We start from the raw sequence: 27,877 nt of genomic DNA on the forward strand, positions 1-27,877 counted from the left end.
GACCACACAAAATTACAATGTAAGAAAGACACGCTTACTTTAATTACATTTTGTCAATCCCAAACTAATCCCAGTGAGGGGAAGAGGATGGGAATGGGAAGGAGCGGGAATGGTGTGATGAGGGGGAGCAGGGATGGGGTACTAGGTGGGGGGATGGGGAGGGGGAGTGGGCGTGGGAGGGGGAGTGGGACGGGGAGGGGGGCGTGGGAGGGGGAGGGTGAGTGGGACGGTGAGGGAGTGTGGGAGGGGGAGGGGAAGTAGGAGGGGGTGGGGAGGGGGCATAGGACGGGGAGGGGGATTGGGTGGGGAGGTGGAACGGGATGGGGTGTGGGACAGGGAGGGGCTGGGGGGGGGAATGGGGAAGGGGACAGTGGGACGGGGAGGGTGAGGGGAGAGGAGGTGGGGAGGGGGAGGGGAGGGGGCTTGTGACCGGGAGGGGGAGGGGGCGTGTGACGGGGCGGGGGAGGGGGCATGTGACGGGGAGGGGGTGGGGGTGGGGAGGGGGAGAGGGAGGGGCGTGTGACAGGGAGGGGCAGGGGGTGGGGGCGTGTGACGGGGAGGGGGAGGGGGAGAGGGGGCGTGTGATGGGGAGGGGATGGGGCGTGGGACGGGCGTAGGATGGGGAGGGGGGTAGTGGGGGCGGGGGAAGGAGTGTGGGAGCAGTTGTGTAAGCACTATCACTCTCGCACATTAGGCAGGAGGGGAAGGTGTGTTTAGTTCTGTCGGTGGTTATTCACAGTATAACTACCGTTTATCTACAAGGGGGAATGCAGCTTTTAAGTGAGAGGGATTGCGAAGCGGTTGAGCGGAGCAGGCTGTGTTGGAGAAGGAGGGTCGTCCTGGTGTGATTCGTTGCTTGGGTTGTCGATTACCTCGTCGGAAGGCTGGTGCGTACTGGTGAGCAGTGTCTTGCCCAGCTCGATGCAAGCCATGACTTTCTTGTGCCTCGCCTCAACCTCCCCTCGGAGACCTTGGTGATAATTCATCAGCACCTCCACTGAGGAGACATCTCTGGGGAAGAAAGAGCCAGGTCAGTGTCTGAGGCACGGCATCGTGCCGGGTACTGAGCCCAAACTGGGGACACGTATCACACATGCGGCAATATCATTCACACTGCAACAAAATGCAGGCCCCGACCTTCTCGCCACAGGCATTGAGGACTTGTTCACAAAGATGGACGGGATTCCACCTGATGTAACTCAGATCTGGAACAGAATTAGAAGCAACGCTCAAGCGATAATCTTCAACCTCCTGCTCCTCCACTCTCTGAACCTGCTCCCTACACTTGTATTGCTCTGCACCGAATGGTCAGGAGGAACATTCATTTTGAGGTCTGGGACACTGACTGCTAGTCAATTGGCGAGTAACGAGTAAATATAGGGTGGGGGGCAGGGGGGACAAACTTCCATGGTGCCATTTAGTGAGCTGGAGCATGGGCATTGTTGAAGTGAGAACACTTTACACTGTAATATATTCTAGACTGGATAGAAAATGGAAGGAAATGGAGACTCTGTGATTGGACGCAGTCCCAACGTGAGGTCAGTGAGGGGACTCTGTGATTGGACACTGTCCCAACGTGAGGTCAGTGAGGGGACTCTGTGATTGGACACTGTCCCAACGTGAGGTCAGTGAGGGGACTCTGTGATTGGACACTGTCCCAACGTGAGGTCAGTGAGGAGACTGTGATTGGCCATCAGTGAGGAGACTCTTGTGATTGGACACTGTCCCAATGTGAGGTCAGTGAGGAGACTCTGTGATTGGACATTGTCAAGTAATTGTCTAGGGTAATATACTAGCACGGATTGAGGATTGGTTAACAGACAGAAAACATAGAGTAGGAATAAACGGGTCATTTTCGGGTGGGCAGGCTGTAACTAGTGGGGTACCTCAAGGATCAGTGCTTGGGCCCCAGCTATTCACAATCTATATTGATGATTTGGATGAGGGGACCAAATGTAATATATCCAAGTTTGCTGATGATACAAAGCTAGGTGGGAATGTAAGTTGTGAGGAGGATGCAAAGAGACTTCAAGTGGCTTTAGACAGGCTGAGTGAGTGGGCAAGAACATGGCAAATGGAATATAATGTGGGGAAATGTGAAGTTATCCACATTGGTCAGAAACATAGAAAAGCAGAGTATTTTTAAATGGTGAGAGATTGGGAAATGTTGGTGTTCAGAGGGACCTGGGTGTCCTTGTACACCAATCACTGAAAGTTAACATGTGGGTACAGCAAGTGATTAAGAAAGCAAATGGTGTCTTGGCCTTTCATAGAATCATAAAAATTTACAACACGGAAGGAGGCCATTTCGGCCCATCGTGTCCTCGGCGGCCGACCAAGAGCTATCCAGCCTCATCCCACTTTCCAGCTCTTGGTCCGTAGCCCTGTAGGTTACGGCACTTCAGGTGCACATCCAAGTACTTTTTAAATGTGCTGAGGGTTTCTGCCTCTACCACCCTTTCAGGCAGTGAGTTCCAGACAACCACCACCCTCTGGGTGAAGAAATTTCCCCTCATCTCTCCTCTAAACCGCCCCTCAATTACTTTAAATCTATGCCCCCTGGTTGTTGACCCCTCTGCCAAGGGAAACAGGTCCTTCCTATCCACTCTATCCAGGCCCCTCATAATTTTATACACCTCAATCAGGTCTCCCCTCAGCCTCCTCTGTTCCAATGAAAACAGACCCAGCATCTCCAATCTTTCCTCATCGCCAAAATTCTCCAGTCCAGGCAACATCCTGATAAATCTCCTCTGCACCCTCTCCAGTGCAATCACATCTTTCCTGTAATGTGGTGACCAGAACTGCACGCAGTACTCCAGTTGTGGCCTAACCAGTGATTTATACAGTTCAAGCATAACCTCCCTGCTCTTATTACAAGAGGATTTGAGTATAAGAGTAAAGACATCTAACTGCAATTATATAGGGTGAGACCACAGCTGGAGTATTGTGCACAGTTTTGGTCTCCTTACCTAAGGAAGGATATACTTACCATAGAGGGAGTGCAGCGAAGGTTCACCAGACCAATTCCTGGGATGGGGGGATTGTCCTATGAGGAGAGATTGAGCAGACTGGGCCTATAGTCTCTAGAGTTTAGAAGAATGAGAGGTGATCTCATTGAAACATACAAAATTCTTACAGGGATAGACAGGGTAGATGCAGGGAGGATGTTTCCCCCGGGCTGGGGAGTCTAGAACCAGGGGTCACTGTTCCAGGATAAGGGGTCGGCCATTTAGGACTGAGATGAGGAGAAACTTCTTCACTCAGAGGGTGGTGAATCTCTGGAATTCTCTGCTCCAGAGGCCTGTGGAGGCTCAGTCGTTGAGTATATTCAAGACAAAAAGGTGAGGTGAGTGTGGAGACTCTGTGATTGGACAGTGTCCAAGATGAGGTCGGTGTTGGTAAAGCTGTGAGCCGGACATCGCCCAATGGATTGGAACGATAGTGGACTTCTTCTTGCAGTACAGTGTATCGGGCACTTGCGGGTCAAAATTCAGTACCGCCGATTTTGAGGCGGTGTCACTGGCTTCGAGGATTTTTTAACGCCAGGCGTTAGGCGCGGGCCCCAAACGCGAAATTCAGTTCTGCTGGCTGAAAAGTGGATTGCAGCAAGAAATCCTGGTGTTGCACTTACCTGGAGGCAGGGAGCGGCATTGAGTGGGCCGTTAAGTGTGGGCTCAACAGCCGGCATTTAGCAGCATTTGGAGCCATGCCACAGACATGGTGGCACCGCCTGGGTTCCACCGAGGCCGTGATTGGGCGCCTCAACACTCCGTGGGTATAGTCGCTTCCTCCGCAATCACTCAGACCCGGCAGCAGTTTGCCAGCGTTACCCACCACTTCTCGCACGCCACACTGGACACTCTCCTCGATGCCCTGGCCAGGTGGCGGGCACTAACTCACAGAGGCCAATGGAGGGAAATCTCACAAGTCTCTGCCAGTGGCACGGTGGCCAGGACAGCCACTCAATGCCGACAAAAGGGGAAGGACATGATGCGGCTTGTGAGGGTGAGCACCTTACATTTGAACCGTCACCATCTCACTGTGCACTCTCTGCTCGATGTTCTGTTTGGGAATCCATGCTCTGCCTGGGTGAGGCCAGATCGAAGATTCCCATTTGCAGCCTCACCCACTGCATGGGCCTGCATGTGCTGTTAACCTTGCTACTCGGTTTTGCAGACCCACCCCTCATGTTGTTGACTCCTCAGTCTTCGATGCGTCTCGAAGACAGTAGCCTCCCCGTTGCTGTTAGGTCCTGGCCCCCGAATTCAAGCATTGCCACAGCAAGTCCATGCAGCGAATGGAAGTTACATCGAGCTGTGAAGACGTTCATATAGTAATATTGACGAAACTATGTAAGGCACTTGGGACACGCTGATAGAAGGGCTCTAACTCAGACGTTCTCGTTAATCTTACAGGCAAAGCTCGCCCAAAAGCACAGGGAGCAGATGAGGACTGGAGGAGGGGACTTGGAACTCCAGGACCTCACTCCGTTGGAGGAATGCGTCTCGGCCCTGATAGGTGTTTGAGTTGGTGCCGTGGCGGTGGGTGAGGCCGACCCCCTTGGGGACAGTGACGGGACGTTGCGTGTCCTTGCAGCATCCGCCAGGACTCTTGGGCCTGACATCACAATCCTTCAGCTCTTGCCATGAGACTGGCATGTTCGAATGTGTTTGCCGCTCCTGGCCTCGTCCCCTGCTGGTAACCACTCTGCTATGTGTTTGTGCTTTCAGATGATCAACCAGACACACCGGGGTCTTCCACTGGTGGAGGAGCAGGAGGAGGACACCTCGTTCGCTGTGCTGCAGGAGCCAGCAGTGTCGGAAAGCGGGGCCAGCAGCTTTGTTGACGAAGGGGTGGTCGGGGAGCTGGAGTTGGGTGGTGCACCCGGACACAGTGGCCCGCAGCAACACCACGGGGGAGGGGAGATCAGTGGGCCAGCTCCCCGGAGAGTGAGTGTGCGCCTGAGTGATGCTCAGTAGCAGTCTGATGATGAGCCCGAATTAGAGGATATCGCCAGACAGTCGTTGTGGATGCACAGCGATCTGCTGGGTGTTTTGGCAAGGGGCCCCCAGACTCTCGACGCACTAGCTGTGAGGTTGGAGGAGTCCGCCTCAACTGTGGAGAATGCCTCTCAGCAGCCCATCAAGCCGATCCTTGATAGATACCAATGGATGTTGGATGCTTATCATGGGGTCCCAGACATGGTGGCATGGGCTATGGCTGATGTTGCAATGTCCAGTGAGCACCAGGCCAATGCTATTGTAGGCCTGCAGACTGTAATGTCATGGTGCGTTGTGGCATCACTCAGCTCTGTGGTGTGCTGCAGTCAGTCTTAATGCAGAGGCAACTTGATTCCACGGACGCACTGACCACTGCCATCCTGTCTGGGGCCCCGTCAGTTCCACGGGGACCTAACCTTGCCGAAGTACGGCAGCAATCTGTGCTCAGCCAGATAACTCCAGATGCTGAGGCTGTGCCCCGGGGCGGGGGGGGGGGTAGCACTGTGTCGGGCCTGATGGAACGTGATGTCGTCTCTCAGAATGATATCATTCCGCATTTGCACCTCTGCAACCCATCCACCAGAGTGCTACCGCCCATGCCGAGGTGAAGCAGTCCGCAGCAGGACCTTCCAGGGCCCGAGCTGGTCGGTGACGTCCTGCTAGGCCATCATGTGTGGCTGCGGATCCAAGTCAGCAACCGACTACCAGCCTTGCTGCAGACCCCGAGACCCCATTGAGGAGGAACAGGAGGCGTGGGAAGGGGGAGAAGGAAAGGAGTGGGAAAGCACTGTACACGAGCAAGTAAAGACCTGTGGGTAGGTGGCTACATATCCAACATGTTAACATATGAACTTAATTAGTTGCACTTGTATGACCCAGCAAACCATTGCTTGATAGTCACCAGAGATGGCGAGCTTATTGGAATGTGAGTTGATGCAAATTGTTGCACTTGGATGAATGAAGAAACAATTGTTTGCTAGTTGCCAGAGACGGCACCTTGTTGGAAAATGAACTGATGTCAATAGTTGAATTTGGATATCGTTGAGAATGTTTGAAGGAGTCTTGTGGGTATGATTATTTGTTGGGGATGAAGGTGATGTCTTGTGCTTGTTTTCAGCACACCATGGTTTATGTGTTAAACAGAAACATAGAAAATAGGTGCAGGAGTAGGCCATTCGGCCCTTCGAGCCTGCACCGCCATTCAATAAGATCATGGCTGATCATTCACCTCAGTACCCCTTTCCTGCTTTCTCTCCATACCCCTTGATCCCTTTAGCCGTAAGGGCCATATCTAACTCCCTCTTGAATATATCCAATGAACTGGCATCAACAACTCTCTGCGGAAGGGAATTCCACAGGTTAACAACTCTCTGAGTGAAGAAGTTTCTCCTCATCTCGGTCCTAAATGGCTTACCCCTTATCCTTAGACTGTGTCCCCTGGTTCTGGACTTCCCCAACATCGGGAACATTCTTCCTGCATCTAACCTGTCCCGTCCCGTCAGACTTTTATATGTTTTTATGAGATCCCCTCTCATCCTTCTAAACTCCAGTGAATACAGGCCCAGTCGATCCAGTCTCTCCTCATATGTCAGTCCTGCCATCCCGGGAATCAGTCTGGTGAACCTTCACTGCACTCCCTCAATAGCAAGAACGTCCTTCCTCAGATTAGGAGACCAAAACTGAACACAATATTCCAGGTGAGGCCTCACTAAGGCCCTGTACAACTGCAGTAAGACCTCCCTGCTCCTATATTCAAATCCCTAGCTGTGAAGGCCAGCATGTCATTTGCCTTCTTCACCGCCTGCTGTACCTGCATGCCAACTTTCAATGACTGATGTACCATGACACCCAGGTCTCGTTACACCTCCCCTTTTCCTAATCTGCCGCCATTCAGGTAATATTCTGCCTTCGTGTTTTTGCCACCAAAGTGGATAACCTCACATTTATCCACATTATACTGCATCTGCCATGCATTTGCCCGCTCACCTAACCTGTCCAAATCACCCTGCAGCCTCTTAGCGTCCTCCTCACAGCTCACACCGCCACCCAGTTTAGTGTCATCTACAAACTTGGAGATATTACACTCAATTCCTTCATCTAAATCATTAATGTATATTGTAAAGAGCTGGGGTCCCAGCACTGAGCCCTGCGGCACCCCACTAGTCACTGTCTGCCATTTTGAAAAGGACCCATTTATCCCAACTCTCTGCTTCCTGTCTGCCAACCAGTTCTCGATCCACGTCAGTACATTACCCCCAATACCATGTGCTTTAATTTTGCACTCCAGTCTCTTGTGCGAGACCTTGTCAAAGGCCTTTTGATAGTCCAAATACACCTCTTCCACTGGTTCTCCCTTGTCCACTCTACTAGTTACATCCTCAAAAAATTCTAGAAGTTTTGTCAAGCAGGATTTCCCTTTCATAAATCCATGCTGACTTGGACCAATCCTGTCGCTGCTTTCCAAATATGCTGCTATATTATCTTTAATAATTGATTCCAACATTTTCCCCACGACTGATGTCAGGCTAACCGGTCTATAATTCCCTGTTTTCTCTCTCCCTCCTTTCTTAAAAAGTGGTGTTACATTAGCTACCCTCCAGTCCATAGAAATCGATCCAGAGTCGATAGACTGTTGGAAAATGATCACCAATGCATCCACTATTTCTAGGGCCACTTCCTTAAGTACTTTGGGATGCAGACTATCAGGCCCCGGGGATTTATCGGCCTTCAATCCCATCAATTTCCCGAACACAATTTCCCGCCTAATAAGGATTTCCTTCAGTTCCTCTTTCTCACTAGACCCTTGGTCTCCTAGTATTTCCAGAAGGTTATTTGTGTCTTTCTTCGTGAGTATTTGTTTAACTGGTCCGCCATTTCTTTGTTCCCCATTATAAAGTCACCTGAATCTGACTGCAAGGGACCTATGTTTGTTTTCACTAATCTTTTTCTCTTCACATATCTATAGAAGCTTTTGCAGTCAGTTTTTATGTTCCCAGCAAGCTTCCTCTCGTACTCTATTTTCCCCCTCTTAATTAAACCCTTTGTCCTCCTCTGCTGAATTCTAAATTTCTCCCAGTCCTCAGGTTTGTTGCTTTTTCTGGCCAATTTATATACCTCTTCCTTGGATTTAACACTATCCCTAATTTCCCTTAGTCACGGTCGAGCCACCTTCCCCGATGTATTTTTACTCCAGACAGGGATGTACAATTGTTGAAGTTCATCCATGTGATCTTTAAATGTTTGCCATTGCCTATCCACCGTCAACCCTTTAAGTATCACTCGCCAGTCTATTCTAGCCAATTCACGACTCATACCATCGAAGTTACTTTCCCTTAAGTTCACGACCCTAGTCTCTGAACCAAAGTTTACAGTATTGTGCTGTGGTTTATACACACGGAGGGTTGCAGGGTGGGGAGCGATGTGTTTAGTAGATGCCGAGGTGTACCGGCTGGAGTCATTCACTGGAATCGAAGTGCGATGAGTCTCTGACGAGCAGCCCTTCCAGCCACAGCAGTGTCAGGCTGCCTCCTCATCGTCGTTATCCTTCTGAGGCCTCATAATGGCCAGGTTGGGCAGCATGCAGCAGTGAACATGGAGACTCGATCAGGTGAGTACTGAAATGCCCCTCCAGAGCGGTCAAGGCAGCGGAACCGCTGCTTCAGGACGGCGATAGTTTGCTCTATAATGGCCCGGGTTGTGGTAGGGCTGGTGTTGTAGCGCTGCTCACCAGGGATGGTGGGATTGCGGAGGGGCGTCATCAGCCAGGTGACCACACCATAATCCTTTGTCGCCCGGGAGCCAGCCATGGACTTCATATGGTGGCTGGAAGAGTCATGTCACAGTGCTCTCCCGCAGGATAAAGGCAGCATGGCGGGCACTGAGAGCGAGGATCATCTGCCTGTGATCACAGACCAGCTGAACGTTGAGGGAGTGGTCATCCCTTTCGATTGTGAAACACCTCGCCATTGTGAGGTGCATCCCTCAACGCCACGTGTGTACAAATCAATGGCTCCCTGAACCCTGGGGAAGCCCGCTATCCCGGCAAAGCCACGGGAGCGCTCATCCTGCTCTTCCCTGGACATGCTGAACTTTATGTGGTCCATTCGTCTGGTGTGGAGAGCGTCAGTCAGCTGGCCAATGCAGCAATGTACTGCAAACTGCGAGATGTTGCATATAGCGTCGACAGGAGACTGGAAGGAGCCAGTAGCGTAGAGGTTGAGGGCGACTGCCACTTTCACTGCCACTGACAGCGAGGTCCTGGTGTCGAGGGCAGCAGCCAGGTATGTCTGCAGGAGGTGACACCTCTGTAACCACCTCCTCGCGGAAGCTCAGCCTTCTTCGGCACTGGTCCTCGGACATCTCGCGGTAAGAGTGATGTGCACGGTATCTGTGCAGCCTCCTGCCCCGCCCTCTGGGGTGTCACCTCTGGCGAGGATCTACATTTGCCATAAGCCGGTGCTTTTCATGTCTTCGGCGCAGGATGATGTGGTGTGCGATCACTGCCCCATAACTGCAGAGGTAACGGCAATATGCTGGTTCCAAATTTATCCGGTATTGAACCCAGCAATGTCTCTGAAATGCTGCTGCTGAAGCTTAGGGATCTGTAGCCGCAGGACGCCAGCACCTTCGAACTATGCGAGCAGCCAACGCGGCATGCACCACGAGCGCTCTGGGCCAGCTGCAACCCCCTGTAAATAACGCCCCCTATTTGTTTCCCCGCCTTGTGCACGTCAACTTTTTCAGGTGTCATTGCCGCCAGCTGGTAGCTGAGGCGGCAAAAGTGAATTTGGCGAGACGGGCACCAAGGAGGCGTGGCGCACGAACTGGCGTCAGGATTCCCATGGCGGTCGTCGGCGGGGAGACAAATCCTTGCGCCCTTGAGAAAACAGAAGCGAATTTCCCATCGGGCGTAATGCCGCCGCCCAGCCGTTCATGCCCCAGTGACGGCAGCAACCGAACTTTGACCCCTTGGCGTGTGCTCCTGCTTTTCCGTCCACTGACAAACCCAGTAACACATGGCCGCGATTTTAACAGGCCCTGCCGAGCAGAAACCATGGAGGAAGCGAGGGGGGGGGGGGGCGAGTTAAAATACAGCGCTGCACTTCGCCACTCTCCTCCTCCCCGATCTGACCATTTTTAAATGACACACTTTCCTGAGCCAGCAGCGTCCCTTTAAATATGGAGACCGGGCTCCAAAGATGTAATCGGGACAATCTGCAATTGTAACCCGAGGCCTGACCCGTGGTTCCCTGACTCAGCCAAACCTGCCGGGAACAGCGATCAGGACCAGCGGAGACCTCGAAGAGAAGTGTCCTTTACAGCTTTCTTGTGTGCTGGGAGTGGCAGTGTTCCTCATGCCCCACAACAACAGAAAACTGCATTTATATAGCACCTTTAATGTAGTAAAACGTCCCGAGCTGCTTCACAGGAGCGATTATCAAATAAAATTTGACACCGAGCCACCTGGTAGACATTAGGGCAGGTGACCAAAAGCTTGATCAAAGAGGTCGTTTTTAAGGGGCGTCTTAAAGGAAGAGCGAGAGGCAGCGAGGTAGAGAGAGGGAATTCCAGAGCTTAGAACCCAGGCAGCTGAAGGCAGGGCCACCGATGGTGGAGCGATTATTATCAGGGATGCTCAAGATCCAGAATTGGAGGAGCGCAGAAATCTTGGACGGTTGTAGAACTGGAGGAGATTACAGAGATAGGGAGGGGCGAGGCCAAGGAGGGATTTGAAAATAAGGATGATAATTTAAAAATCGAGGCTTTGCTGGATCGGAAGCCAATTTAGGTCAGCAAGCACAGAGGGTGATGGGTGAGTGGGACTCGGTGCGAGTTAGGACACGGGGCAGTGAGCACAGAGGGTGATGGGTGAGCGGGACTCGGTGCGAGTTAGGACACGGGGCAGTGAGCACAGAGGGTGATGGGTGAGCGGGACTCGGTGTGAGTTAGGACACGGGGCAGTGAGCACAGAGGGTGATGGGTGAGCGGGGCTCGGTGTGAGTTAGGACACGGGGTCAGTGAGCACAGGGAGTGATGGGTGAGCGGGACTCGGTGCGAGTTAGGACACGGGGTCAGTGAGCACAGGGGGCGATGGGTGAGCGGGACTCGGTGCGAGTTAGGACACGGGGCAGCTGAGTTTTGGATGAGGGTGGAAGATGGGAATCCAGCCAGGAGAGTGTTAGAATAATTGAGTCTGGAGGTAACAAAAGTTTGGAACAGGGTTTCAGTGGCAGAACCTTCTAAAGCTCTCAGGAATGTGTCATTGGATTGGCAAGTTACAAATGTCGCTCCATTATTTAGTTCAGATGGGAGAGAGAAACCAGGAAACTACAGTCCAAGGTTAGTTGTGGGGAAGTTACTGGAATCTATCATCAGTGGGACAAGTATGAGTTGAGCATAGAGTCAGCATGGATTTGTGAAGGGTGGGTTATGTCTGACTGGTTGAATATTTTGAGGTTACAATCACAGTGGACAAGGAGTGTCTATGGATGTTGTCTATGTGGGCTTCCAGAAGACATTCGATAAACTTCCACATAAGAGATTAGCAAAAATGAAAGCGCATGGAATTGGTAGTTGGTTGGGAGGCAGAGTGGGGAGAAAGGGAGCAAACTCTAATTGGCGGGATGTGACTGGTGGTGTCCTCAGGGATCAGTGTCGGGGCCTCAGCTTCTCACTATTTATCGTTGATTTAGATGAAGAATACAGAGCCGGATATCCAGGTTTGCTGACAACACCAAGTTAGGTAGCACAGTAAGTGGTGTAGCTGGGAGTGGGAAGTCGCAAAGGGACATTTACCGATTCAGTGAGTGGGCAAACCTGTGGCAGATGGAGTTCAACGTGGGACGTGTGAGGTCGTCCACTTTGGACCCGAGAAAGATCGATCCGGGTAGTTTCTAAATGGCATAATGCTAGGAACTGTGGGGAAGCCGAGGGATTCAGGGGGCCAAATACAGAATTACTAAAAGCTAATGGACAGGTACAAAATAATTGACAAGGCTCATGGAATGTTGGCCTTTATCTCGGGGACTGGAATACAGAGGGGTGGAAGTTATCCTGCAGTTGTATCGAGCTCTGGTCAGACCCCATCAGGAAACTGGGTTCAGTTCTCGGCTCCACACCAGGAAGGATATATTGGCCTTGGAGGGGCAGCAGCGCAGATTCACCAGAGCAATACCGCGGCTAAAAGGGTTAAATTATGAGGACATTGCATAAACCTAGCTCGTATTCCCTTGAACATAGAAGATCAAGGGGTGATCTAATTGAGGTGTTTACGATGATTAAAGGATTTGATTGTGTAGACAGAGACAGAACAAAATCTGTGTCCTGTAGAATTCTGGAATCCTACAGCCCCCTCACTCACCCGTCCCCATTCCTCAAACAAGGCTGTGGATGCTGGGAGTCAGTTAATATATTTAGGACTGAGATCGATAAGATTTTTGGTGGGCGGTATTGTCCCAACCACTCCCTGTGGCAGCGAGTTCCACATTCTCACCACTCCCTGGGACCTATTGGATTTATTAATGACGGTCTTATATTTATGGCCTCTTGTTCTGATCTCGTCTGCAAGTGGAAACACCCTCTCTACGGCGACTTTATCAAAGCCTTTCATTATCTTAAAAGACCTCTATCGGCCTTCTCTTTTCGAGAGGAAAGAGCCCCAGCCTGTTCATAACTCGCAAGAAAAATATATTTCGGTGAGGAGGGCGTAAGAGAAAAGATAGCCATCCGTGGCTAACTAAAGAAATAAAGGACGGTATCCAATTAAAAACAAGGGTATACAAAGTGGCCAAAACTAGTGGGAGGGCAGAAGATTGGGAAGCTTTTAAAAGCCAGCAAAGAATGATTAAAAAAATGATTAAGAACGGGAAGATAGACTATGAAAGTAAACTAGCTCGAAATATAAAAACAGATAGCAAGAGTTTCTACAGTATATAAATAGGAACAGTGTGGCTAAAGTAAATGTTGGTCCCTTAGAGGATGAGACCAGGGAATTAGTGATGGGGAACATGGAGATGGCAGGAACTCTGAACAAATATTTTGTATCAGTCTTAACAGTAGAGGACACTAAAAATATCCCAACAGTGGATCGTCAAGGGGCTATAGGTGGGGAGGAACTTAACACAATCACAATCACTAAGGAGGTGGTACTCAGTAAGATAATGGGACTAAAGGTGGATAAATCCCCTGGACCTGATGGCTTGCACCCTAGGGTCTTAAGAGAAATAGCGGCAGGGATAGTGGATGCATTGGTTGTAATTTACCAAAATTCCCTGGATTCTGGGGAGGTCCCAGCAGATTGGAAAACTGCAAATGTAACGGCCCTATTTAATAAGGAGGCAGACAAAAAGCAGGAAACTATAGACCAGTTAGTCTAACATCTGTGGTTGGGAAAATGTTGGAGTCCATTATTAAAGAAGCAGTAGCAGGACATTTGTAAAAACAATTCAGTCAGGCAGAGTCAGCATGGATTTATGAAGGGGAAGTCACGTTTGATTAATTTTCTGGAATTCTTTGAGAATGTAACGGACAGGGTGGATAAAGGGGAACCAATGGATGTGGTATATTTGAATTTCCAGAAGGCATTTGACAAGGTGCCACATAAAAGGTTACTGCACAAGATAAAAGTTCACGGGGTTGGGGGTAATATATTAGCATGGATAGAGGATTGGCTAATTAACAGAAAACAGAGAGTTGGGATAAATGGTTCATTCTTGGGTTGGCAATCAGTAACTAGTGGGGTACCGCAGGGATCAGTGCTGGGACCCCAACTATTTACAATCTATATTAACGACTTGAAAGAAGGGACTGAGTGTAATGTAGACAAGTTTGCTGATGATACTAAGATGGGTGGAAAAGCAATGTGTGAGGAGGACACAAAAAAACCTGCAAAAGGACATAGACAGGTTAAGTGAGTGGGCAAAAATTTGGCAGATGGAGTATAATGTTGGAAAGTGTGAGATAAGGCAGAAAAAAAATCAAAGAGCAAGTTATTATTTAAATGGAGAAAGATTGCAAAGTGCTGCAGTACAGCGGGACCTGGGGGTATTGTGCATGAAACACAAAAGGTTAGTATGCAGGTACAGCAAGTGATCAGGAAGGCCAATGGAATCTTGGCCTTTATTGCAAAGGGGATGGAGTATAAAAGCAGGGAAGTCTTGCTACAGTTATACAGGGTATTGGTGAGGCCACACCTGGAATACTGCGTGCAGTTTTGGTTTACATATTTACGAAACGATATACTTGCTTTGGAGGCAGTTCAGAGAAGGTTCACTCGGTTGATTCTAGAGATGAGGGGGTTGAGTTATGAGGAAAGGTTGAGTAGGTTGGGCCTCTACTCATTGGAATTCAGAAGAATGAGAGGTGATCTTATTGAAACGTATAAGATTATGAGGGGGCTTGACAAGGTGAATGTAGAGAGGATGTTTCCACTGATAGGGGAGACTAGAACTAGGGGGCATAACCATAGAATAAGGGGCCGCACATTTAAAACTGAGATGAAGAGGAATCTGTGGATTTCTCTGCCTCAGAGAGCTGTGGAAGCCGGGACATTGAATAAATTTAAGACAGAGATAGACAGTTTCTTAACCGATAAGGGAATAAGGGGTTATGGGAAGCGGGCGTATTAAATGGCAGAGCAGGCTCGAGGGGCCGTATGGCCTACTCCTGCTCCTATTTCTTATGATCTTATGTTCAATCTTTCCTGATAGGCATAACCTTTCGGTTCTGGTATTATTCTGGTAAATTCTTTTTCACTTTTTTCAAATTCTCTCTATCTTTTTTTTTTAATATGGAGACCGGAACTGTTCACAGTGCTCCAAGTGTGGTTTAACCAAGGTTCTATACAAGTTTAACATAATTCTCTGCTTTTCAATTCTATCCCTCTAGAAATGGGCCCCAGTGCTTGGTTTGCTTTTTAACGGCCTTGTTAACCTGCATCGCTACTTTTCGTGATTTGTGCAGCTGTACCCCCAGATCCCATTTACACACTTGGATTCTTTGCCGCGGAGTTGGATTGGCTGCGTGCAGGTCGCGTAGTGGCTCGGGAACCTGAAGATTTGAACAGTGCATTCTGCACTGTGCGTTTAACTCAATGGCCCCAATTAAAACAGTCATACGCATTTTCCGGCCAAATTAAAGGGAGCGAGTCTCATGACATCACCCATGACTCATTGACGGGTTGTCATATGAAGAAAGGCTGAGCAGGTTGGGCCTCTACTCCTTGGAGTTTAGAAGACTGAGAGGTGATCTTAATTGAAACATATAAGATTTTGAGGGGGCTTGACAGGGTAGATGCAGAGAGGATGTTTCCCCTCGAGGAATCTAGAACTAGGGGGCAGAGTTTCAGAATAAGGGGTCGGCCATTTAAAACAGAAATGAGGAGGAATTTCTTCTCTCAGAGGGTCGTGAATCTTTGAAAATCTCCACCCCAGAGAGCTGTGGAGGCTGGGCCTTTGAATACGTTTGAGGTGGATATACAGATTTTTGAGCGATAAGGGAGTCGAGGGTTATGGGTAGCGGGCGGGGAAGTGGAGTTGAGGTCAGGATCAGATCAGCCATGATCTTATTGAATGGCGGCGTAAGCTCGAGGGGCCGAATGGCCGACTCCTGCTCCTATTTCTTATATTCTTATGATCTGTTTTCAGCGTGGATATTTAAAGCACCCTTGCACACGTCCCATTTGAAGATTGCTGTAGGACTGTAGAAGTTGGCTTCAAGCGCTTGAAGGAATAAGACTGACAAATGTGTGGGTCATGGAGACAGGACAGAGGGCAGTGCCAGGACCTCCCTGCGTGCTCTGCTTCCATGTATCAGGTGGATGTAAAAGATTTTAAGCGCATTTGGAAAGAGGTGACATGATAGGTCCAAGTCAGCATGGATTTGTGAAAGGGAAATCATGTTTGACAAATCTTCTGGAATTTTTTGAGGATGTTTCCAGTAAAGTGGACAAGGGAGAACCAGTTGATGTGGTATATTTGGACTTTCAGAAGGCTTTCGACAAGGTCCCACACAAGAGATTAATGTGCAAAGTTAAAGCACATGGGATTGGGGGTAGTGTGCTGACGTGGATTGAGAACTGGTTGTCAGACAGGAAGCAAAGAGTAGGAGTAAACGGGTACTTTTCAGAATGGCAGGCAGTGACTAGTGGGGTACCGCAAGGTTCTGTGCTGGGGCCCCAGCTGTTTACATTGTACATTAATGATTTAGACGAGGGGATTAAATGTAGTATCTCCAAATTTGCGGATGACACTAAGTTGGGTGGCAGTGTGAGCTGCGAGGAGGATGCTATGAGGCTGCAGAGTGACTTGGATAGGTTAGGTGAGTGGGCAAATGCATGGCAGATGAAGTAAATGTGGATAAATGTGAGGTTATCCACTTTGGTGGTAAAAACAGAGAGACTATTATCTGAATGGTGACAGATTAGGAAAAGGGGAGGTGCAACGAGACCTGGGTGTCATGGTACATCAGTCATTGAAGGTTGGCATGCAGGTACAGCAGGCGGTTAAGAAAGCAAATGGCATGTTGGCCTTCATAGCGAGGGGATTTGAGTACAGGGGTAGGGAGGTGTTACTACAATTATACAGGGCCTTGGTGAGGCCACACCTGGAGTATTGTGTACAGTTTTGGTCTCCTAACTTGAGGAAGGACATTCTTGCTATTGAGGGAGTGCAGCAAAGGTTCACCAGACTGATTCCCAGGATGGCGGGACTGACATATCAAGAAAGACTGGGTCAACTGGGCTTGTATTCACTGGAGTTCAGAAGAATGAGAGGGGACCTCATAGAGACGTTTAAAATTCTGACGGGTTTAGACAGGTTAGATGCAGGAAGAATGTTCCCAATGTTGGAGAAGTCCAGAACCAGGGGTCACAGTCTAAGGATAAGGGGTAAGCCATTTAGGACCGAGATGAGGACAGAGACTGGTGAACCTGTGGAATTCTCTACCACAGAAAGTTGTTGAGGCCAATTCACTAAATATATTCAAAAAGGAGTTAGATGTAGTCCTTACTACTAGGGGATCAAGGGGTATGGCGAGAAAGCAGGAATGGGGTACTGAAGTTGCATGTTCAGTCATGAACTCATTGAATGGCGGTGCAGGCTAGAAGGGCCGAATGGCCTGCTCCTGCAACTATTTTCTATGTTTCTATGTTTCTATCCAATGATACTATTTCGAATACAAGCAGGGGAGTTATCCCCGGTGTATGGGCCAATATTTATCCCTCAATCAACATAACAAAAAAACAGATTATCCGGTCATTATCACATTGCTGTTTGTGGGAGCTTGCTGTGCGCAAATTGGCTGTCGCATTTTCTATATTACAACAGTGACTACACTTCAAAAGTACTTCATTGGCTGTAACGCGCTTTGAGATGTCCGCTGGTCGTGAAAGGCGCTATATAAATGCAGGTCCATCAAGTCCCCGCACCAACCACTGTCCAGCTGGAGGAGGAAGACCTTTCCTCAGAGGAAGCTGCCATCTCTGAGGGTGCAATGTCAGCAGCCCGAGCCCGAGCCAGCACCAGCGCAGATACGCGCACCTCGGTGAGATAGAGTCGTGTGGTCACCTGGTGTCTCACACATCACAAGTGAGCAAGAGCAGAGAGTGTCGATAGGGACAGCAGTGGAGACTCCTCACCGGCGAGCACAGGGCGCTCCCAGCTCTGCTCAGCTGTGTGCAGCGGCTGAGCTTTGGGGGCCACTGAGCAGGAGAGTGATCCTGGAGCACAAAATGCAGGAGGCTGTGTCGCTGTTACAACCGCGATGTCTGCAAATGTGCAGAGAATGGAGGAGCCCACCTCCAATAGGAGCACCAGCATGTCGCGGGCGATGGCGATGATGAGCTGCTCCATGCAAGCATGGAGCAGCTAATGCGCCAGCCACACGAGAACATACTCGCCGTGGACAACCGATGCCAGACACTCCACTGCTGTGCAGCAAGGTGCTCTCCAGCTCCTCGCTCGGGGGATGTACAGGTGGTCCATGAGAGGGATGATGGTGAGAGGGGACATGGACGTGGGGGCTCTTCTCAAAGTGCTCCCACTTCTCCCCCAGTGCCTCCCCCTCAGTCAGAGTGCCAGATGCTTCCTCGGACAGCGATGGCCGAGTCTGCCCCTGCGCAGTCACAGGAGGAGCAGGCTTTGGTCGGGGCCCTCACAGGCTCCAAAACGCAGAGGACATCCGTGTCTAACAAGTTGCAGCAGGCAAGTGAGCTGCCTGCCTCTACCTCTGCTGAAGTCACAGGGGTTGCACCTCGTAGATGCACACGGAAAAGACACAATCCTCGATGCACACGGGTCTGCACATGACAAATGTGAATGTTCAGATTCAGTTTGTATGACACACATGAATGTGTTTCTTTGCACTAGTTTCTCACCTTGCCTACTTTTGCCTGCTACCTGGGAAGTGACTTTGTCACTTGGAGTGAATGGTGGAACATTACTTACCCTGGAGCACTGGGGCTTTAGGTGAGAGGAATGGCTTGGTCATTGCAGGACTGCTTCGTTATGTTGTTGGCTGGGGGGGGGCGGGTATGGGGGGAGTTAGTCCAGCACCTGGGAGCCATATGGGTGCACTGGTGCAAGTTAAGTAAATCTGGCCATGATGAGGCCATCCCGGGCAACAATGTGTACCGTTGTTGGTTCCCCCTGCTCCTCCTCAGGTTCTCCCTGCTCCTCCTCCCCCTCCTCCTGTTCCATCTGTTCCTCCTCCACTTCCTGTTCCAGCTCTTCCTCTTCCCCCGACAAGGCTGTGCGCTCAGTGCCTCGCTTGTTCTCCAGCCCCAACCCTCGCTGCTGTGCTATGTTGTGCAGCATGCAGTGGACAACCACGATTCTGGTGATCCTGGCTGGTGCGTACTGAAGGGCTCCTCCAGATCTGTCAAAGCATCTGAAGTGCATGTTCATCATGTCGATCGCTTTCTCGATGACATATGGGCTGTCATTGTAATGCTCCTTTGCCTCAGTACTTGGCCTCCTCAATGGTGTCACCAGCCAAGCCTTCAGTGGATAGCTCTTGTCTTCAAGCATCCAGTCAGGAAGTCTGTTGGAAGGAGTGAAGAACTGAGGGAGGATGGACTGGTGTGACAGCTGCCAGGGAATCTGGCGCACTCAGACACGATGATCTTTTTATGGATGCAGACGAGCTGCACATTGAGGGAGTGGAAGCCCTTGCGATTCACAAACACTCCGGGGGTTCCCCGATGGCCACATGTGAGCAGTCGATGACGCCCAGTGCTTGTGGGAAGCCAGCCAGAGCCGCAAAGCCGAGCACTCGCTCAGTAACACTGGCTTCATCAGAGGCAAAGTTTACATGAGAGGCTGACTTGCCAAACCTGGCATCGGTCACCTGGGGGATGATCTTTGTGTGGCCGACTGCGGGATCCTGCAAATGTCTGCCGCAGATCCCTGGAAGGAGCCGAGGAGAAGACGTTGAGGGCGGTGTGACTTCGACAGCCACGGGTTAGGCATGTCCACCAGGTCCTCTGGGCAGCAGGGCTTGTTCCAGCAAGCTGCTAATGTCTGTGACCACCGAGTGCGATAACCTGAGCCTCCTGCAGCACTGCTGCTCAGTCAGGGCCAGGAAGCTCATCCTCTGCCTGTACACCCTGTGTTGGGGGTATCGCCTCTGGCACGGAGCAGCCCTGTGGGACCCCCTTTCTCCTGTGGAGCATCAGGTCGGTGAGGAGAAGGCTGGTGTTGTTGGTGCTGCGTGTGGCTGGTATCGGTGCGGGGGCTCACCTTGGCCCGATTCGGAGATCCAAGGTGAGACAGTATAAGCAGCACCTGTGCTGATGTAGTGGAAGGCAGGTAGAGTGGAGATCAGAGGCCCAATCCCTCAATGTTGTGACAGTGACCAGCAATGTGGGGAGAGGGGCTTCCCAGGTTGCAGAAATGACCTGCTGACAGCGAAATCTGTGCACAAGATGGAGCCAACAAGAGCCTTTCCATTGGGTGAGGAAGCAGGTGTACTGTGGGAATAGTGATGTGTTTATTGCAGCGCTCAATGAATGGACTCGCACACTGGCCACTGAGCTTCACAGGCGCGGTTCCCGAGGTGCACGAATCCCGTGCTCAAGAAGTTGAAGCTGATGTTAAAAAGCCTCTTTAGGGTCTCTCAAGAAGCAGTAAAGTGCTTCAATGAGGTGCCTGCCTCTCCTGCGCGGGTCTGAGGCGTACTGGGAAACGCACCCCACTTAAATGCGGAAGTCGACAGGATGATAGCGGGTTCCCGACGCGCCGGGAATTGCCGCAATTGTAACTGCTGCCCCGCCCCTAACCCGCACGCTTGGCAACGGGATAATTCTGCCCTTACTTTCCAAGGAGTACGTGGCCCCCTTATTCCTCCGACTACAATAGGTCACCTCACACTTATCTATATTGAAGTTTATGTGCCATTTTTCACCCATTCTGCCAGTTTATTACATTCTTCATATACTTTGTCACATCCCTCTATTAACTACTCCCCACATTTTGCTTCATCGGCAAATTTTGAAATTGTACTTCAGATTCCCGAGTCCAAATCATTGATGTAAATGGTGAACAACAGCGGTCCCAGCACCGATCCCTGTGGAACACCATTTCCCATCATTTACCAGTCTGAGTAACGACATTTAACCCTACTCTGTTTTGTGTTTGGTAACCAGCTTGCTGTCCATCCTGCTCCTTGTCCCCTGACTCCACGTGTCATGAATCTACTATACGGTTCTGACTGATGCAGTTCAGCCTCGAAGCACTGACCACGCTCGATCAGCTCCGATGCACAGGCCAGAGCGACCGCATGCCCGATGCGAGACTCCCTAAGCAAGTGCTCTACTCGGAGCTCTGACACGGCAAGCGAGCCCCAGGTGGACGGAGGAAACGCTTCAAAGACACCCTCAAGGCCTCCTTGAAGAAGTGCAACAGCCCCACTGACACCTGGGAATCCCTGGCCAAAGATCGCTCAAAGTGGAAGAGAATAATCCGGGAAGGCGCCAAACATCTCGAGTCTCTTCACCAGTAGCAAGCGGAGACCAAGCGCAAACGGCGGAAGGAGCGCATGTCAACCCAAGCACTCCAACCTGCGACAGAGACTGTAGTTCCTGCATCGGACTTATCAGTCACTTGAGAACTCATTGTTAATGTTGAAGCAAGTCACCCTCGACTCCGACAAGAAGAATTATGCGGTACCTTACTGAAGCTTTTTGGAAATCCAAATATATTATGTCTACTACATTACTCTTATCCACCTTTTCTGTTACTTCTTCAAAGAATTCAGTAAGGTGGGCCAAGCATGACCTTCCCTTTTGGAATCCGTGCTGACTACTCCATTATATTTTTGGTTTCTAGATGTTTTTCTATTAAATCTCTGACTAAGGATTCCATTATCTTTCCGACCAGCACGTTAAGCTCATTAGTCTATAATTCCCTGGACTTGTTCTATCTCCATTTTTAAATATTAGCTGTCCGCCAGTCGACTGGCATTATTCCCTTTTGTAATGATTTTTTCTATATATGCAATAGTGTCTCAGCTATCTCTCCCCTAAAATCTTTTATGTGTGGGTGCAGTCCATCTGGACCAGGGGTTTTATCCTCTCTAAGTCAGATTAGTTTATCAATTGTCTCCTCCTTTTTATCTTAAATGTTTTTATATCCTTTTTGATCGCTTCGTCTAATGTCATGTCGACCATGTTAGTCTCCCTATTAAATACAGAGGCAAAGTAGTTATTTCATATTTCTGCCATTGAAGTGAGTTTTTTCTTGTGTGTCCCTATCCCGAACCTACTTTTTCTTTTGTTATTTATGTGTCTGTAGGATACTTTACTATTTCTTTTTATGCTCCTTGATGAATTAATTTTAGTTTCTCTTTGCCTTCCTAGTTGTTTTTGTGACTTCTTTCCCAACCTTTTTGTATTCTCTTTTGTCATCCTCTCCTTTGTTGTCGACGTACTTAGTGTATGCCTTTTTCTTTAGTTTCAATGTTGCCCCTATTTCTTGATTCATTACTGGCTAGCTTGTTTCTTGCTTTTTAGTGGGATATATTTCTCCTGAACTCTTGATCAGTGTTTTAAATGTTTCCCACTGCTGTTCTATTTCTTTGTTGGTCAGTAAATGTTCCATTCTCATCCAAAATCAGTGTTATCCAATTCATTACTTTGGTCTTTGTCTTACTTATGTACATCTCAATCTTTATTTTAAACTTATTGGGCCCAAGTTTCCACATGATTTGCGCCTGATTTTTAGAAATCGCAGTTCTCCACATTTTTTTTTCTGCAGTTCTAGTCAGGTAGAACAGTTCTACTTTGGAACAGAATTTTTTCTTCAAAAGGGGGCGTATCCGGCCACTGACGCCTGATTTGAAAGTTTCCACAGTGAAAAGGTACTCCAAACTAAGTTAGAATGGAGCAAGTGAAGATTTTTGTAGAACTGAAAAAACCTGTTCTACACATTAAAAAATCAGGCGCAGGTTACAAATTAGGCGTCGGAAACGAGGTGGGGGGGGGAGGGGGGGGGGAAGGGAACTCATTAAATTCTATAATAAATCCTTATTTATACTTATACAAATATTATACAAATAAATCCAACCTGAATAAACATTTATAAGCACAGAAAAGATTAAATAAACCATCTTCCTACCTGTGTGAAAGTGCTTCAGGCAGGCCTTTCGGGACCGAAGGCTGAACGGGCCGGCCTGAGACTTCGGGCAGGGCCCGTCCCCAGCACCAGATTTACAGGTAAGTGGCGTTGGGTTGGGTCAGGTCGGGGAGGGGAGGTTCGGTTCGGTTCGTGTCGGTGGGGGGGGGGGGGAGGGAGAGAGAGGGGGGGGAGAGAGAGAGAGGGAGAGGGGGGAGAGAGAGAGGGAGAGGGTGGGGGGGAGAGAGAGAGGGGGAGGGAGAGGGGGGAGGGAGGGAGAGAGAGGGAGAGAGGGAGAAAGAGAGGTGGGGAGGTCAGGTCGGATCCAGTCCGGGAACAGGAGTCGGGTCGGGTCCAGTGGGGGGGGGGGGGGGGGTCGGTCGGGGGGCGGGAGCGCGGGTCGGGTCGGGTCAGTCGGGGAGCGGGAACAGGAGCGCGGGTCGGGTCAGTCGGGGGGGCGCGGGTGTCTGGTCTGGTCAGGAGGCGGGGGGGGCGGGGAGCGGGTGTCGGGTCTGGTCCGGAGGCAGGGGGGGGGGGGGGGGGGGGAGCAAGTGTCGGGTCTGGTCGGGGGAGGAGCCTTGTTCACGCAGCCCCAGTGAGGCCATTGGGCCAGGGCTAGGGGCTGCGTGCTTCGGGCCCCTCCCACACAGTTCGGCGCCTGGAGCTACTGCACTTGCGTGCCCACTGTAGCGCGCATGTGCAGAGGTCCCGGAACTGTTTTCAGCGCCGGGACCTGGCTCCGCCCCCTACAGCTCCTGCTGCGCTGCGCCGAGGGCCAGAGGACCTGCAGGTAGGTGGAGAATACCGAGGATTTTTTTAGGCGCACTTTGTGGTGCAAAAAACGGGCGTCCAGGTCGGGACTGCGCCGTTCTAGGCGCGTGTGGAAAGTTGGGCCCAGAATGTTGTGATCATTATTGCCTAGATGTTCCCATACGTTTACTTCTCTTATCTGTTCTGGTTCATTTCCCAATACTAGATCCAGCAGTGCTCCCTCCCTTGATATGGACCAAAGGCGGGTCAATAAAGCTGAGGTTCAGATGGCCCATGAGGTTCATGCTCAAGGGGGCATCATTTCAAAGTTTGCAGGTGACACAAAACTCAGAAGTGTAGTAAACAGTGAGGTGGATAACAACAGACTTCAGGAGGGCATAGACAGACTGGTGAAATGGGCAGACACTTGGCAGATGAAATTTACTGCAGAGAAATGTGAAGTGATGTATTTTGGATCAAAGATTTCAGAGATGTAATATAAACTAAATGGTACAATGGTAGAATGGTACAGGAACAGAGAGACCTGGGCTTTGACATACACAAGTATTTGAAGGTGACAGGACAAGTTGTTGAAGCTCTTAAAAAGCATATGGGATCCCTCAGCTGGAGTATTGTGTCCAACTCAGGGCACCGTACTTTAGGAAGGATGTCACGGCCTAGGGGAGGGTGCAGAGGAGATTGACTAGAATGGAACCAGAGATGAGGGACTTCAGTTACATGGAGAGACTGGAGAAGCTGGGGTTGTTCTCCTTGGAGCAGAGAAGGTTAAGGGAAGATTTAATCGAGGTGTTATGAGAAGTTTTGATAGAGTAGATCGGGAGAAACTGTTTCCAGCAGCACACAGATTTTAAATTATTGCCAAAAGAACCAGAGGGGGAGATGAGGAGAAGTTTTTACGCAGTGAGTTGTGATCTGGAACGCGCTGCCTGAAAGGGCGGTGGGAGCAGATTCGACAGTAACTTTGCAAAGGGAACTGGGTAAATACTTGAAGGGAAAACATTTGCAGGGCTGTGGGGAATGAGCGGGGGAGTGGGGCTAAATGGACAGCTCTTTCAAACAGCCGGCACAGGCTCGATGGGCTGAATGGCCTCTTCTTTGCCATAAGAATCTATGATTCTAAGTATGTGGACAGTGTCTGTGTGTTTACTCTGATGAATGTATCAATATAGGAAAAGGCAGAGGACACAAACTGCTAAATCTTGTTACTAAAGTATGAAAGTTGCTGAGAGTAGACTGTGGGGCCAAGGCCACAATCTGACACATACCTTGGCTTCTCGCCCGTTCCGATCTGACAGATAATACTGTCCATCCAGCTCACCAGGTCACGCACCATGCTGAAGAAGCGGATTTTGTCACTTGTGGTGGTGAGCTGCATCCTCCGCTGGTCACAGCTGTTCAGCAGCTCCTTCCAGGCCTGCATCACCCCCTGCTCCTGGATCAGGATGGCCTCCGCATTCTCACCGGCGTATACCGTCCGCAACTGGGCCGCATTCTCCTGCAACTGCCTCACCTGGTCACCAATCACACACCTTACTTCATTAGTCCCATCATTACAATGTCATTGTCACATTTGGTCAGAGCATCAATCATCAGTTTAGGAAAAAGGGCAAAACATATCTGCTGGTCTGCAATATTGTCAGTGGCCATTCAAATGCAGCGCGGATTCACCAGAAAGATACCGGGGCTCGGAGAGTTACAGTGTGAGGACAAATTGCATCAACTTGGATTGTATTCCCTTGCAGAGAAGATTAAGTGGTTATCAAAGGCGTCAGGAGAGCTGGGAGCCTCATGGGAGGGCCCGAGTATTTAAACTGGAGCTCCACGGGAGGATCCCGAGTATTTAAACTGGAGCTCCACGGGAGGACCCCGAGTATTTAAACTGGAGCTCCACGGGAGGGCCCGAGTATTTAAACTGGAGCTCCACGGGAGGGCCCGGGTATTTAAACTGGAGCTCCACGGGAGGGCCTAGGTATTTAACTGGAGCTCCACGGGAGGGCCCGGGTATTTAAACTGGAGCTCCACGGGAGGGCCTGGGTATTTAAACTGGAGCTCCACGGGAGGGCCCGAATATTTAAACCAGAGCTCCACAAGAGGGTCCGGGTATTTAAACCGGAGCTCGGAGCTCCACGGGAGGGCCCCGAGTATTTAAACCGGAGCTCCACGGGAGGGCCCGAGTACTTAAACCGGAGCTCCACAGGAGGGTCCGAGTACTTAAACCGGAGCTCGGAGATCCACGGGAGGGCCCGGGTATTTAAACTGGAGCTCCACGGGAGGGCCCGGGTATTTAAACTGGAGCTCCACGGGAGGGCCTGGGTATTTAAACTGGAGCTCCACGGGAGGGCCCGAATATTTAAACCAGAGCTCCACAAGAGGGCCCGGGTATTTAAACCGGAGCTCGGAGCTCCACAGGAGGGCCAGGGTATTTAAACCGGAGCTCGGGGCTCCACGGGAGGGCCCGGGTATTTAAACCGGAGCTCGGAGCTCCACAGGAGGGCCCGGGTATTTAAACCGGAGCTCGGAGCTCCACGGGAGGGCCCGGGTATTTAAACCGGCAGAGCGTCAGGAAAACAAACTGTGAGGAAATTTCCAAAAGTAACATCAGTTCACGTAGTGGAGGAGTATGTGAAATCGAAGCTAAGTCAGTTTAGCTTACACTCATTGATTGAGAAATAACCATCTTAAAAAGGGGTAAATAAATGAAGTAATAATCAGAGAAATGAATGAATTAGTAACTGATTTGAAAACAAGCCAAGTCCATTTCGGAATGATACCCGAGGGGGCTGCAATTATCCCACACTGGGTTTGGGGCGCTCATTTCGCGAATGTGACCTTTCAGCGTCGGCCTGGATTTGGGCTCTGCGGTAACGGACCGTTCCCCCGGCGCTCGTGGAGCTCAGCACAGATAAAGGGGAGGGCCGCTGCGAACTCTGCAGCCTCTTTAATGGCACCTACTGGGCCACCAGGGAGAGTGTTGGCCGGGCCAGTGGCCTGGTACTCAAGCGGCAGTGCCAGCCAGCCCTGCCACACCAGGGGCCGCCATTGTCGGGCCGATTGAAAAGTTGGCAAACAGAAAAAAGATGGTGGCTGCCGCACTATCACCTTCCCTTTAAGGGCTGCCGGGACGCCACAGCCTCTCGCACCGAGAAGCTGTCGATGGCATCGCCCCTTGCCGACCTCACGTCCTGCGGGACAATTCCCCCCGAGGGACGATAAGGAGTCAGCGCACATGGCGATAACTTGCGCTAGTCGCGGGGTAATCCACTCATTAGCGCCCTGTTAGCGCCAGTGGGCACGCCCTGCGCGAAGGGGCAATTCCAGCCCCTAAATCTCTAGTGATTCTATTTGTTCTAGAAATAAAGTATCCCAATGCAACAAGTTAATAAACAAACAAATAATAGAAATGGCAGCACCACCCGCGTCGGGACTGCAGAATGTGGGAGTGTGTGAGTTTGCAGACAAGTGAGACAAGATTACCACATCTGCCTTGAGACACTCCGGCTCAGAGTCTTTGAGCTGGAGTGCGACTTAGAGCCACTCCGACACAGGAGAGGGGCAGGAATTTCTGGATAGTTTTCTACAGAGTACAGTCACACTTCAGAGGAAAGCACAGGAGCAGGAAGGGGAGAGTGTGACTGACAGTCAGCAGGGTAAGGGGATCCGAGGGGAGATCGAGGAGGAGGTCTCGCAGACACTGGTCCTGTCCAACACGTACAATGTACTTGATACCTGTGAGGATAAAGAGAAGGGCAGCCACAACGCTGAGCAGAGGCAGTCCAAAGGGAGAGGAGCTGAATAGAAATGCAGTAATTATAGGAGATTGAATAATTCGGGAGATAGATAGAATCCTCTGCAGACATGCTCGAGAATCCCTCAGGGTGTGTTGCCTGCCTGGTGTCAGGGGAGGGATATCGTGATGCTGTGCAAAAGGAATTCGGAAAGGCAGGGGAAGATCCAGTTGTCGTGGCTCACGTCGGGACCAATGACTGGGAAGAATATAGAGGAGGTTCTGCAGAGTGAGGAGCTGAATTAAAAATCGGTGACAATCTCAGGATTTGTCCCCGAACCACGTGCTAATTGGCATAGGGGAAGATCAGGAAGGTGAGCATATGGCTGAAGAACTGGTGTGAGAAGAGGTCCATTTCATGGGACACTGGCACCAACACTGAGACAGGAAGCAGCTGCTCCACTGGGAGAGGCTGCACCCAATCTTCCCTTTAAGTTGCTCAGCCACGCAGAGCTCTGGATCCCCGTGGCAGCCGGCTTTCCGACGTGGGAAGCTGCTCATGCGCGGCATTGTGACTTGGCCTCGCAGCCTCTTAAAGGGACCTCACACCCCAAAAAATGACCAGGAACAGTGGCTGTGCCTGAAGCGGGCTGGGGCCTGAGTCCGAGCAACAAGGGTAATAGGTGCTGGACATTAAACCAGCAGGGGAGGGGCAGAGGGCTCAGACAGAAATAAAAATAACAACAGCCTGATTCAAAGAAGACCAGGTCATCGAT

General features: G+C 50.4%; 1 protein-coding gene across 1 annotated transcript in view; it reads right to left on the bottom strand.

Annotated features, from left to right (window-relative positions):
- Positions 1-27,671, bottom strand: part of LOC139243604 (spectrin beta chain, non-erythrocytic 4-like) — a 532,459-nt gene extending 504,788 nt beyond the window's left edge. The window contains exons 1-4 of the mRNA XM_070870800.1: positions 27,539-27,671; positions 27,090-27,103; positions 24,643-24,887; positions 873-1,011 (exon numbers count right to left, since the gene is read on the bottom strand). Of these exons, the coding sequence (XP_070726901.1) occupies positions 873-1,011; positions 24,643-24,887; positions 27,090-27,103; positions 27,539-27,671 (531 nt within the window). The remainder of the gene's footprint in view (positions 1-872; positions 1,012-24,642; positions 24,888-27,089; positions 27,104-27,538) is intronic.
- Positions 27,672-27,877: the final 206 nt, after the last annotated feature.

Source organism: Pristiophorus japonicus, unplaced genomic scaffold (genome assembly GCF_044704955.1).
Source record: "Pristiophorus japonicus isolate sPriJap1 unplaced genomic scaffold, sPriJap1.hap1 HAP1_SCAFFOLD_175, whole genome shotgun sequence".
Lineage (NCBI taxonomy): Eukaryota > Metazoa > Chordata > Chondrichthyes > Pristiophoridae > Pristiophorus > Pristiophorus japonicus.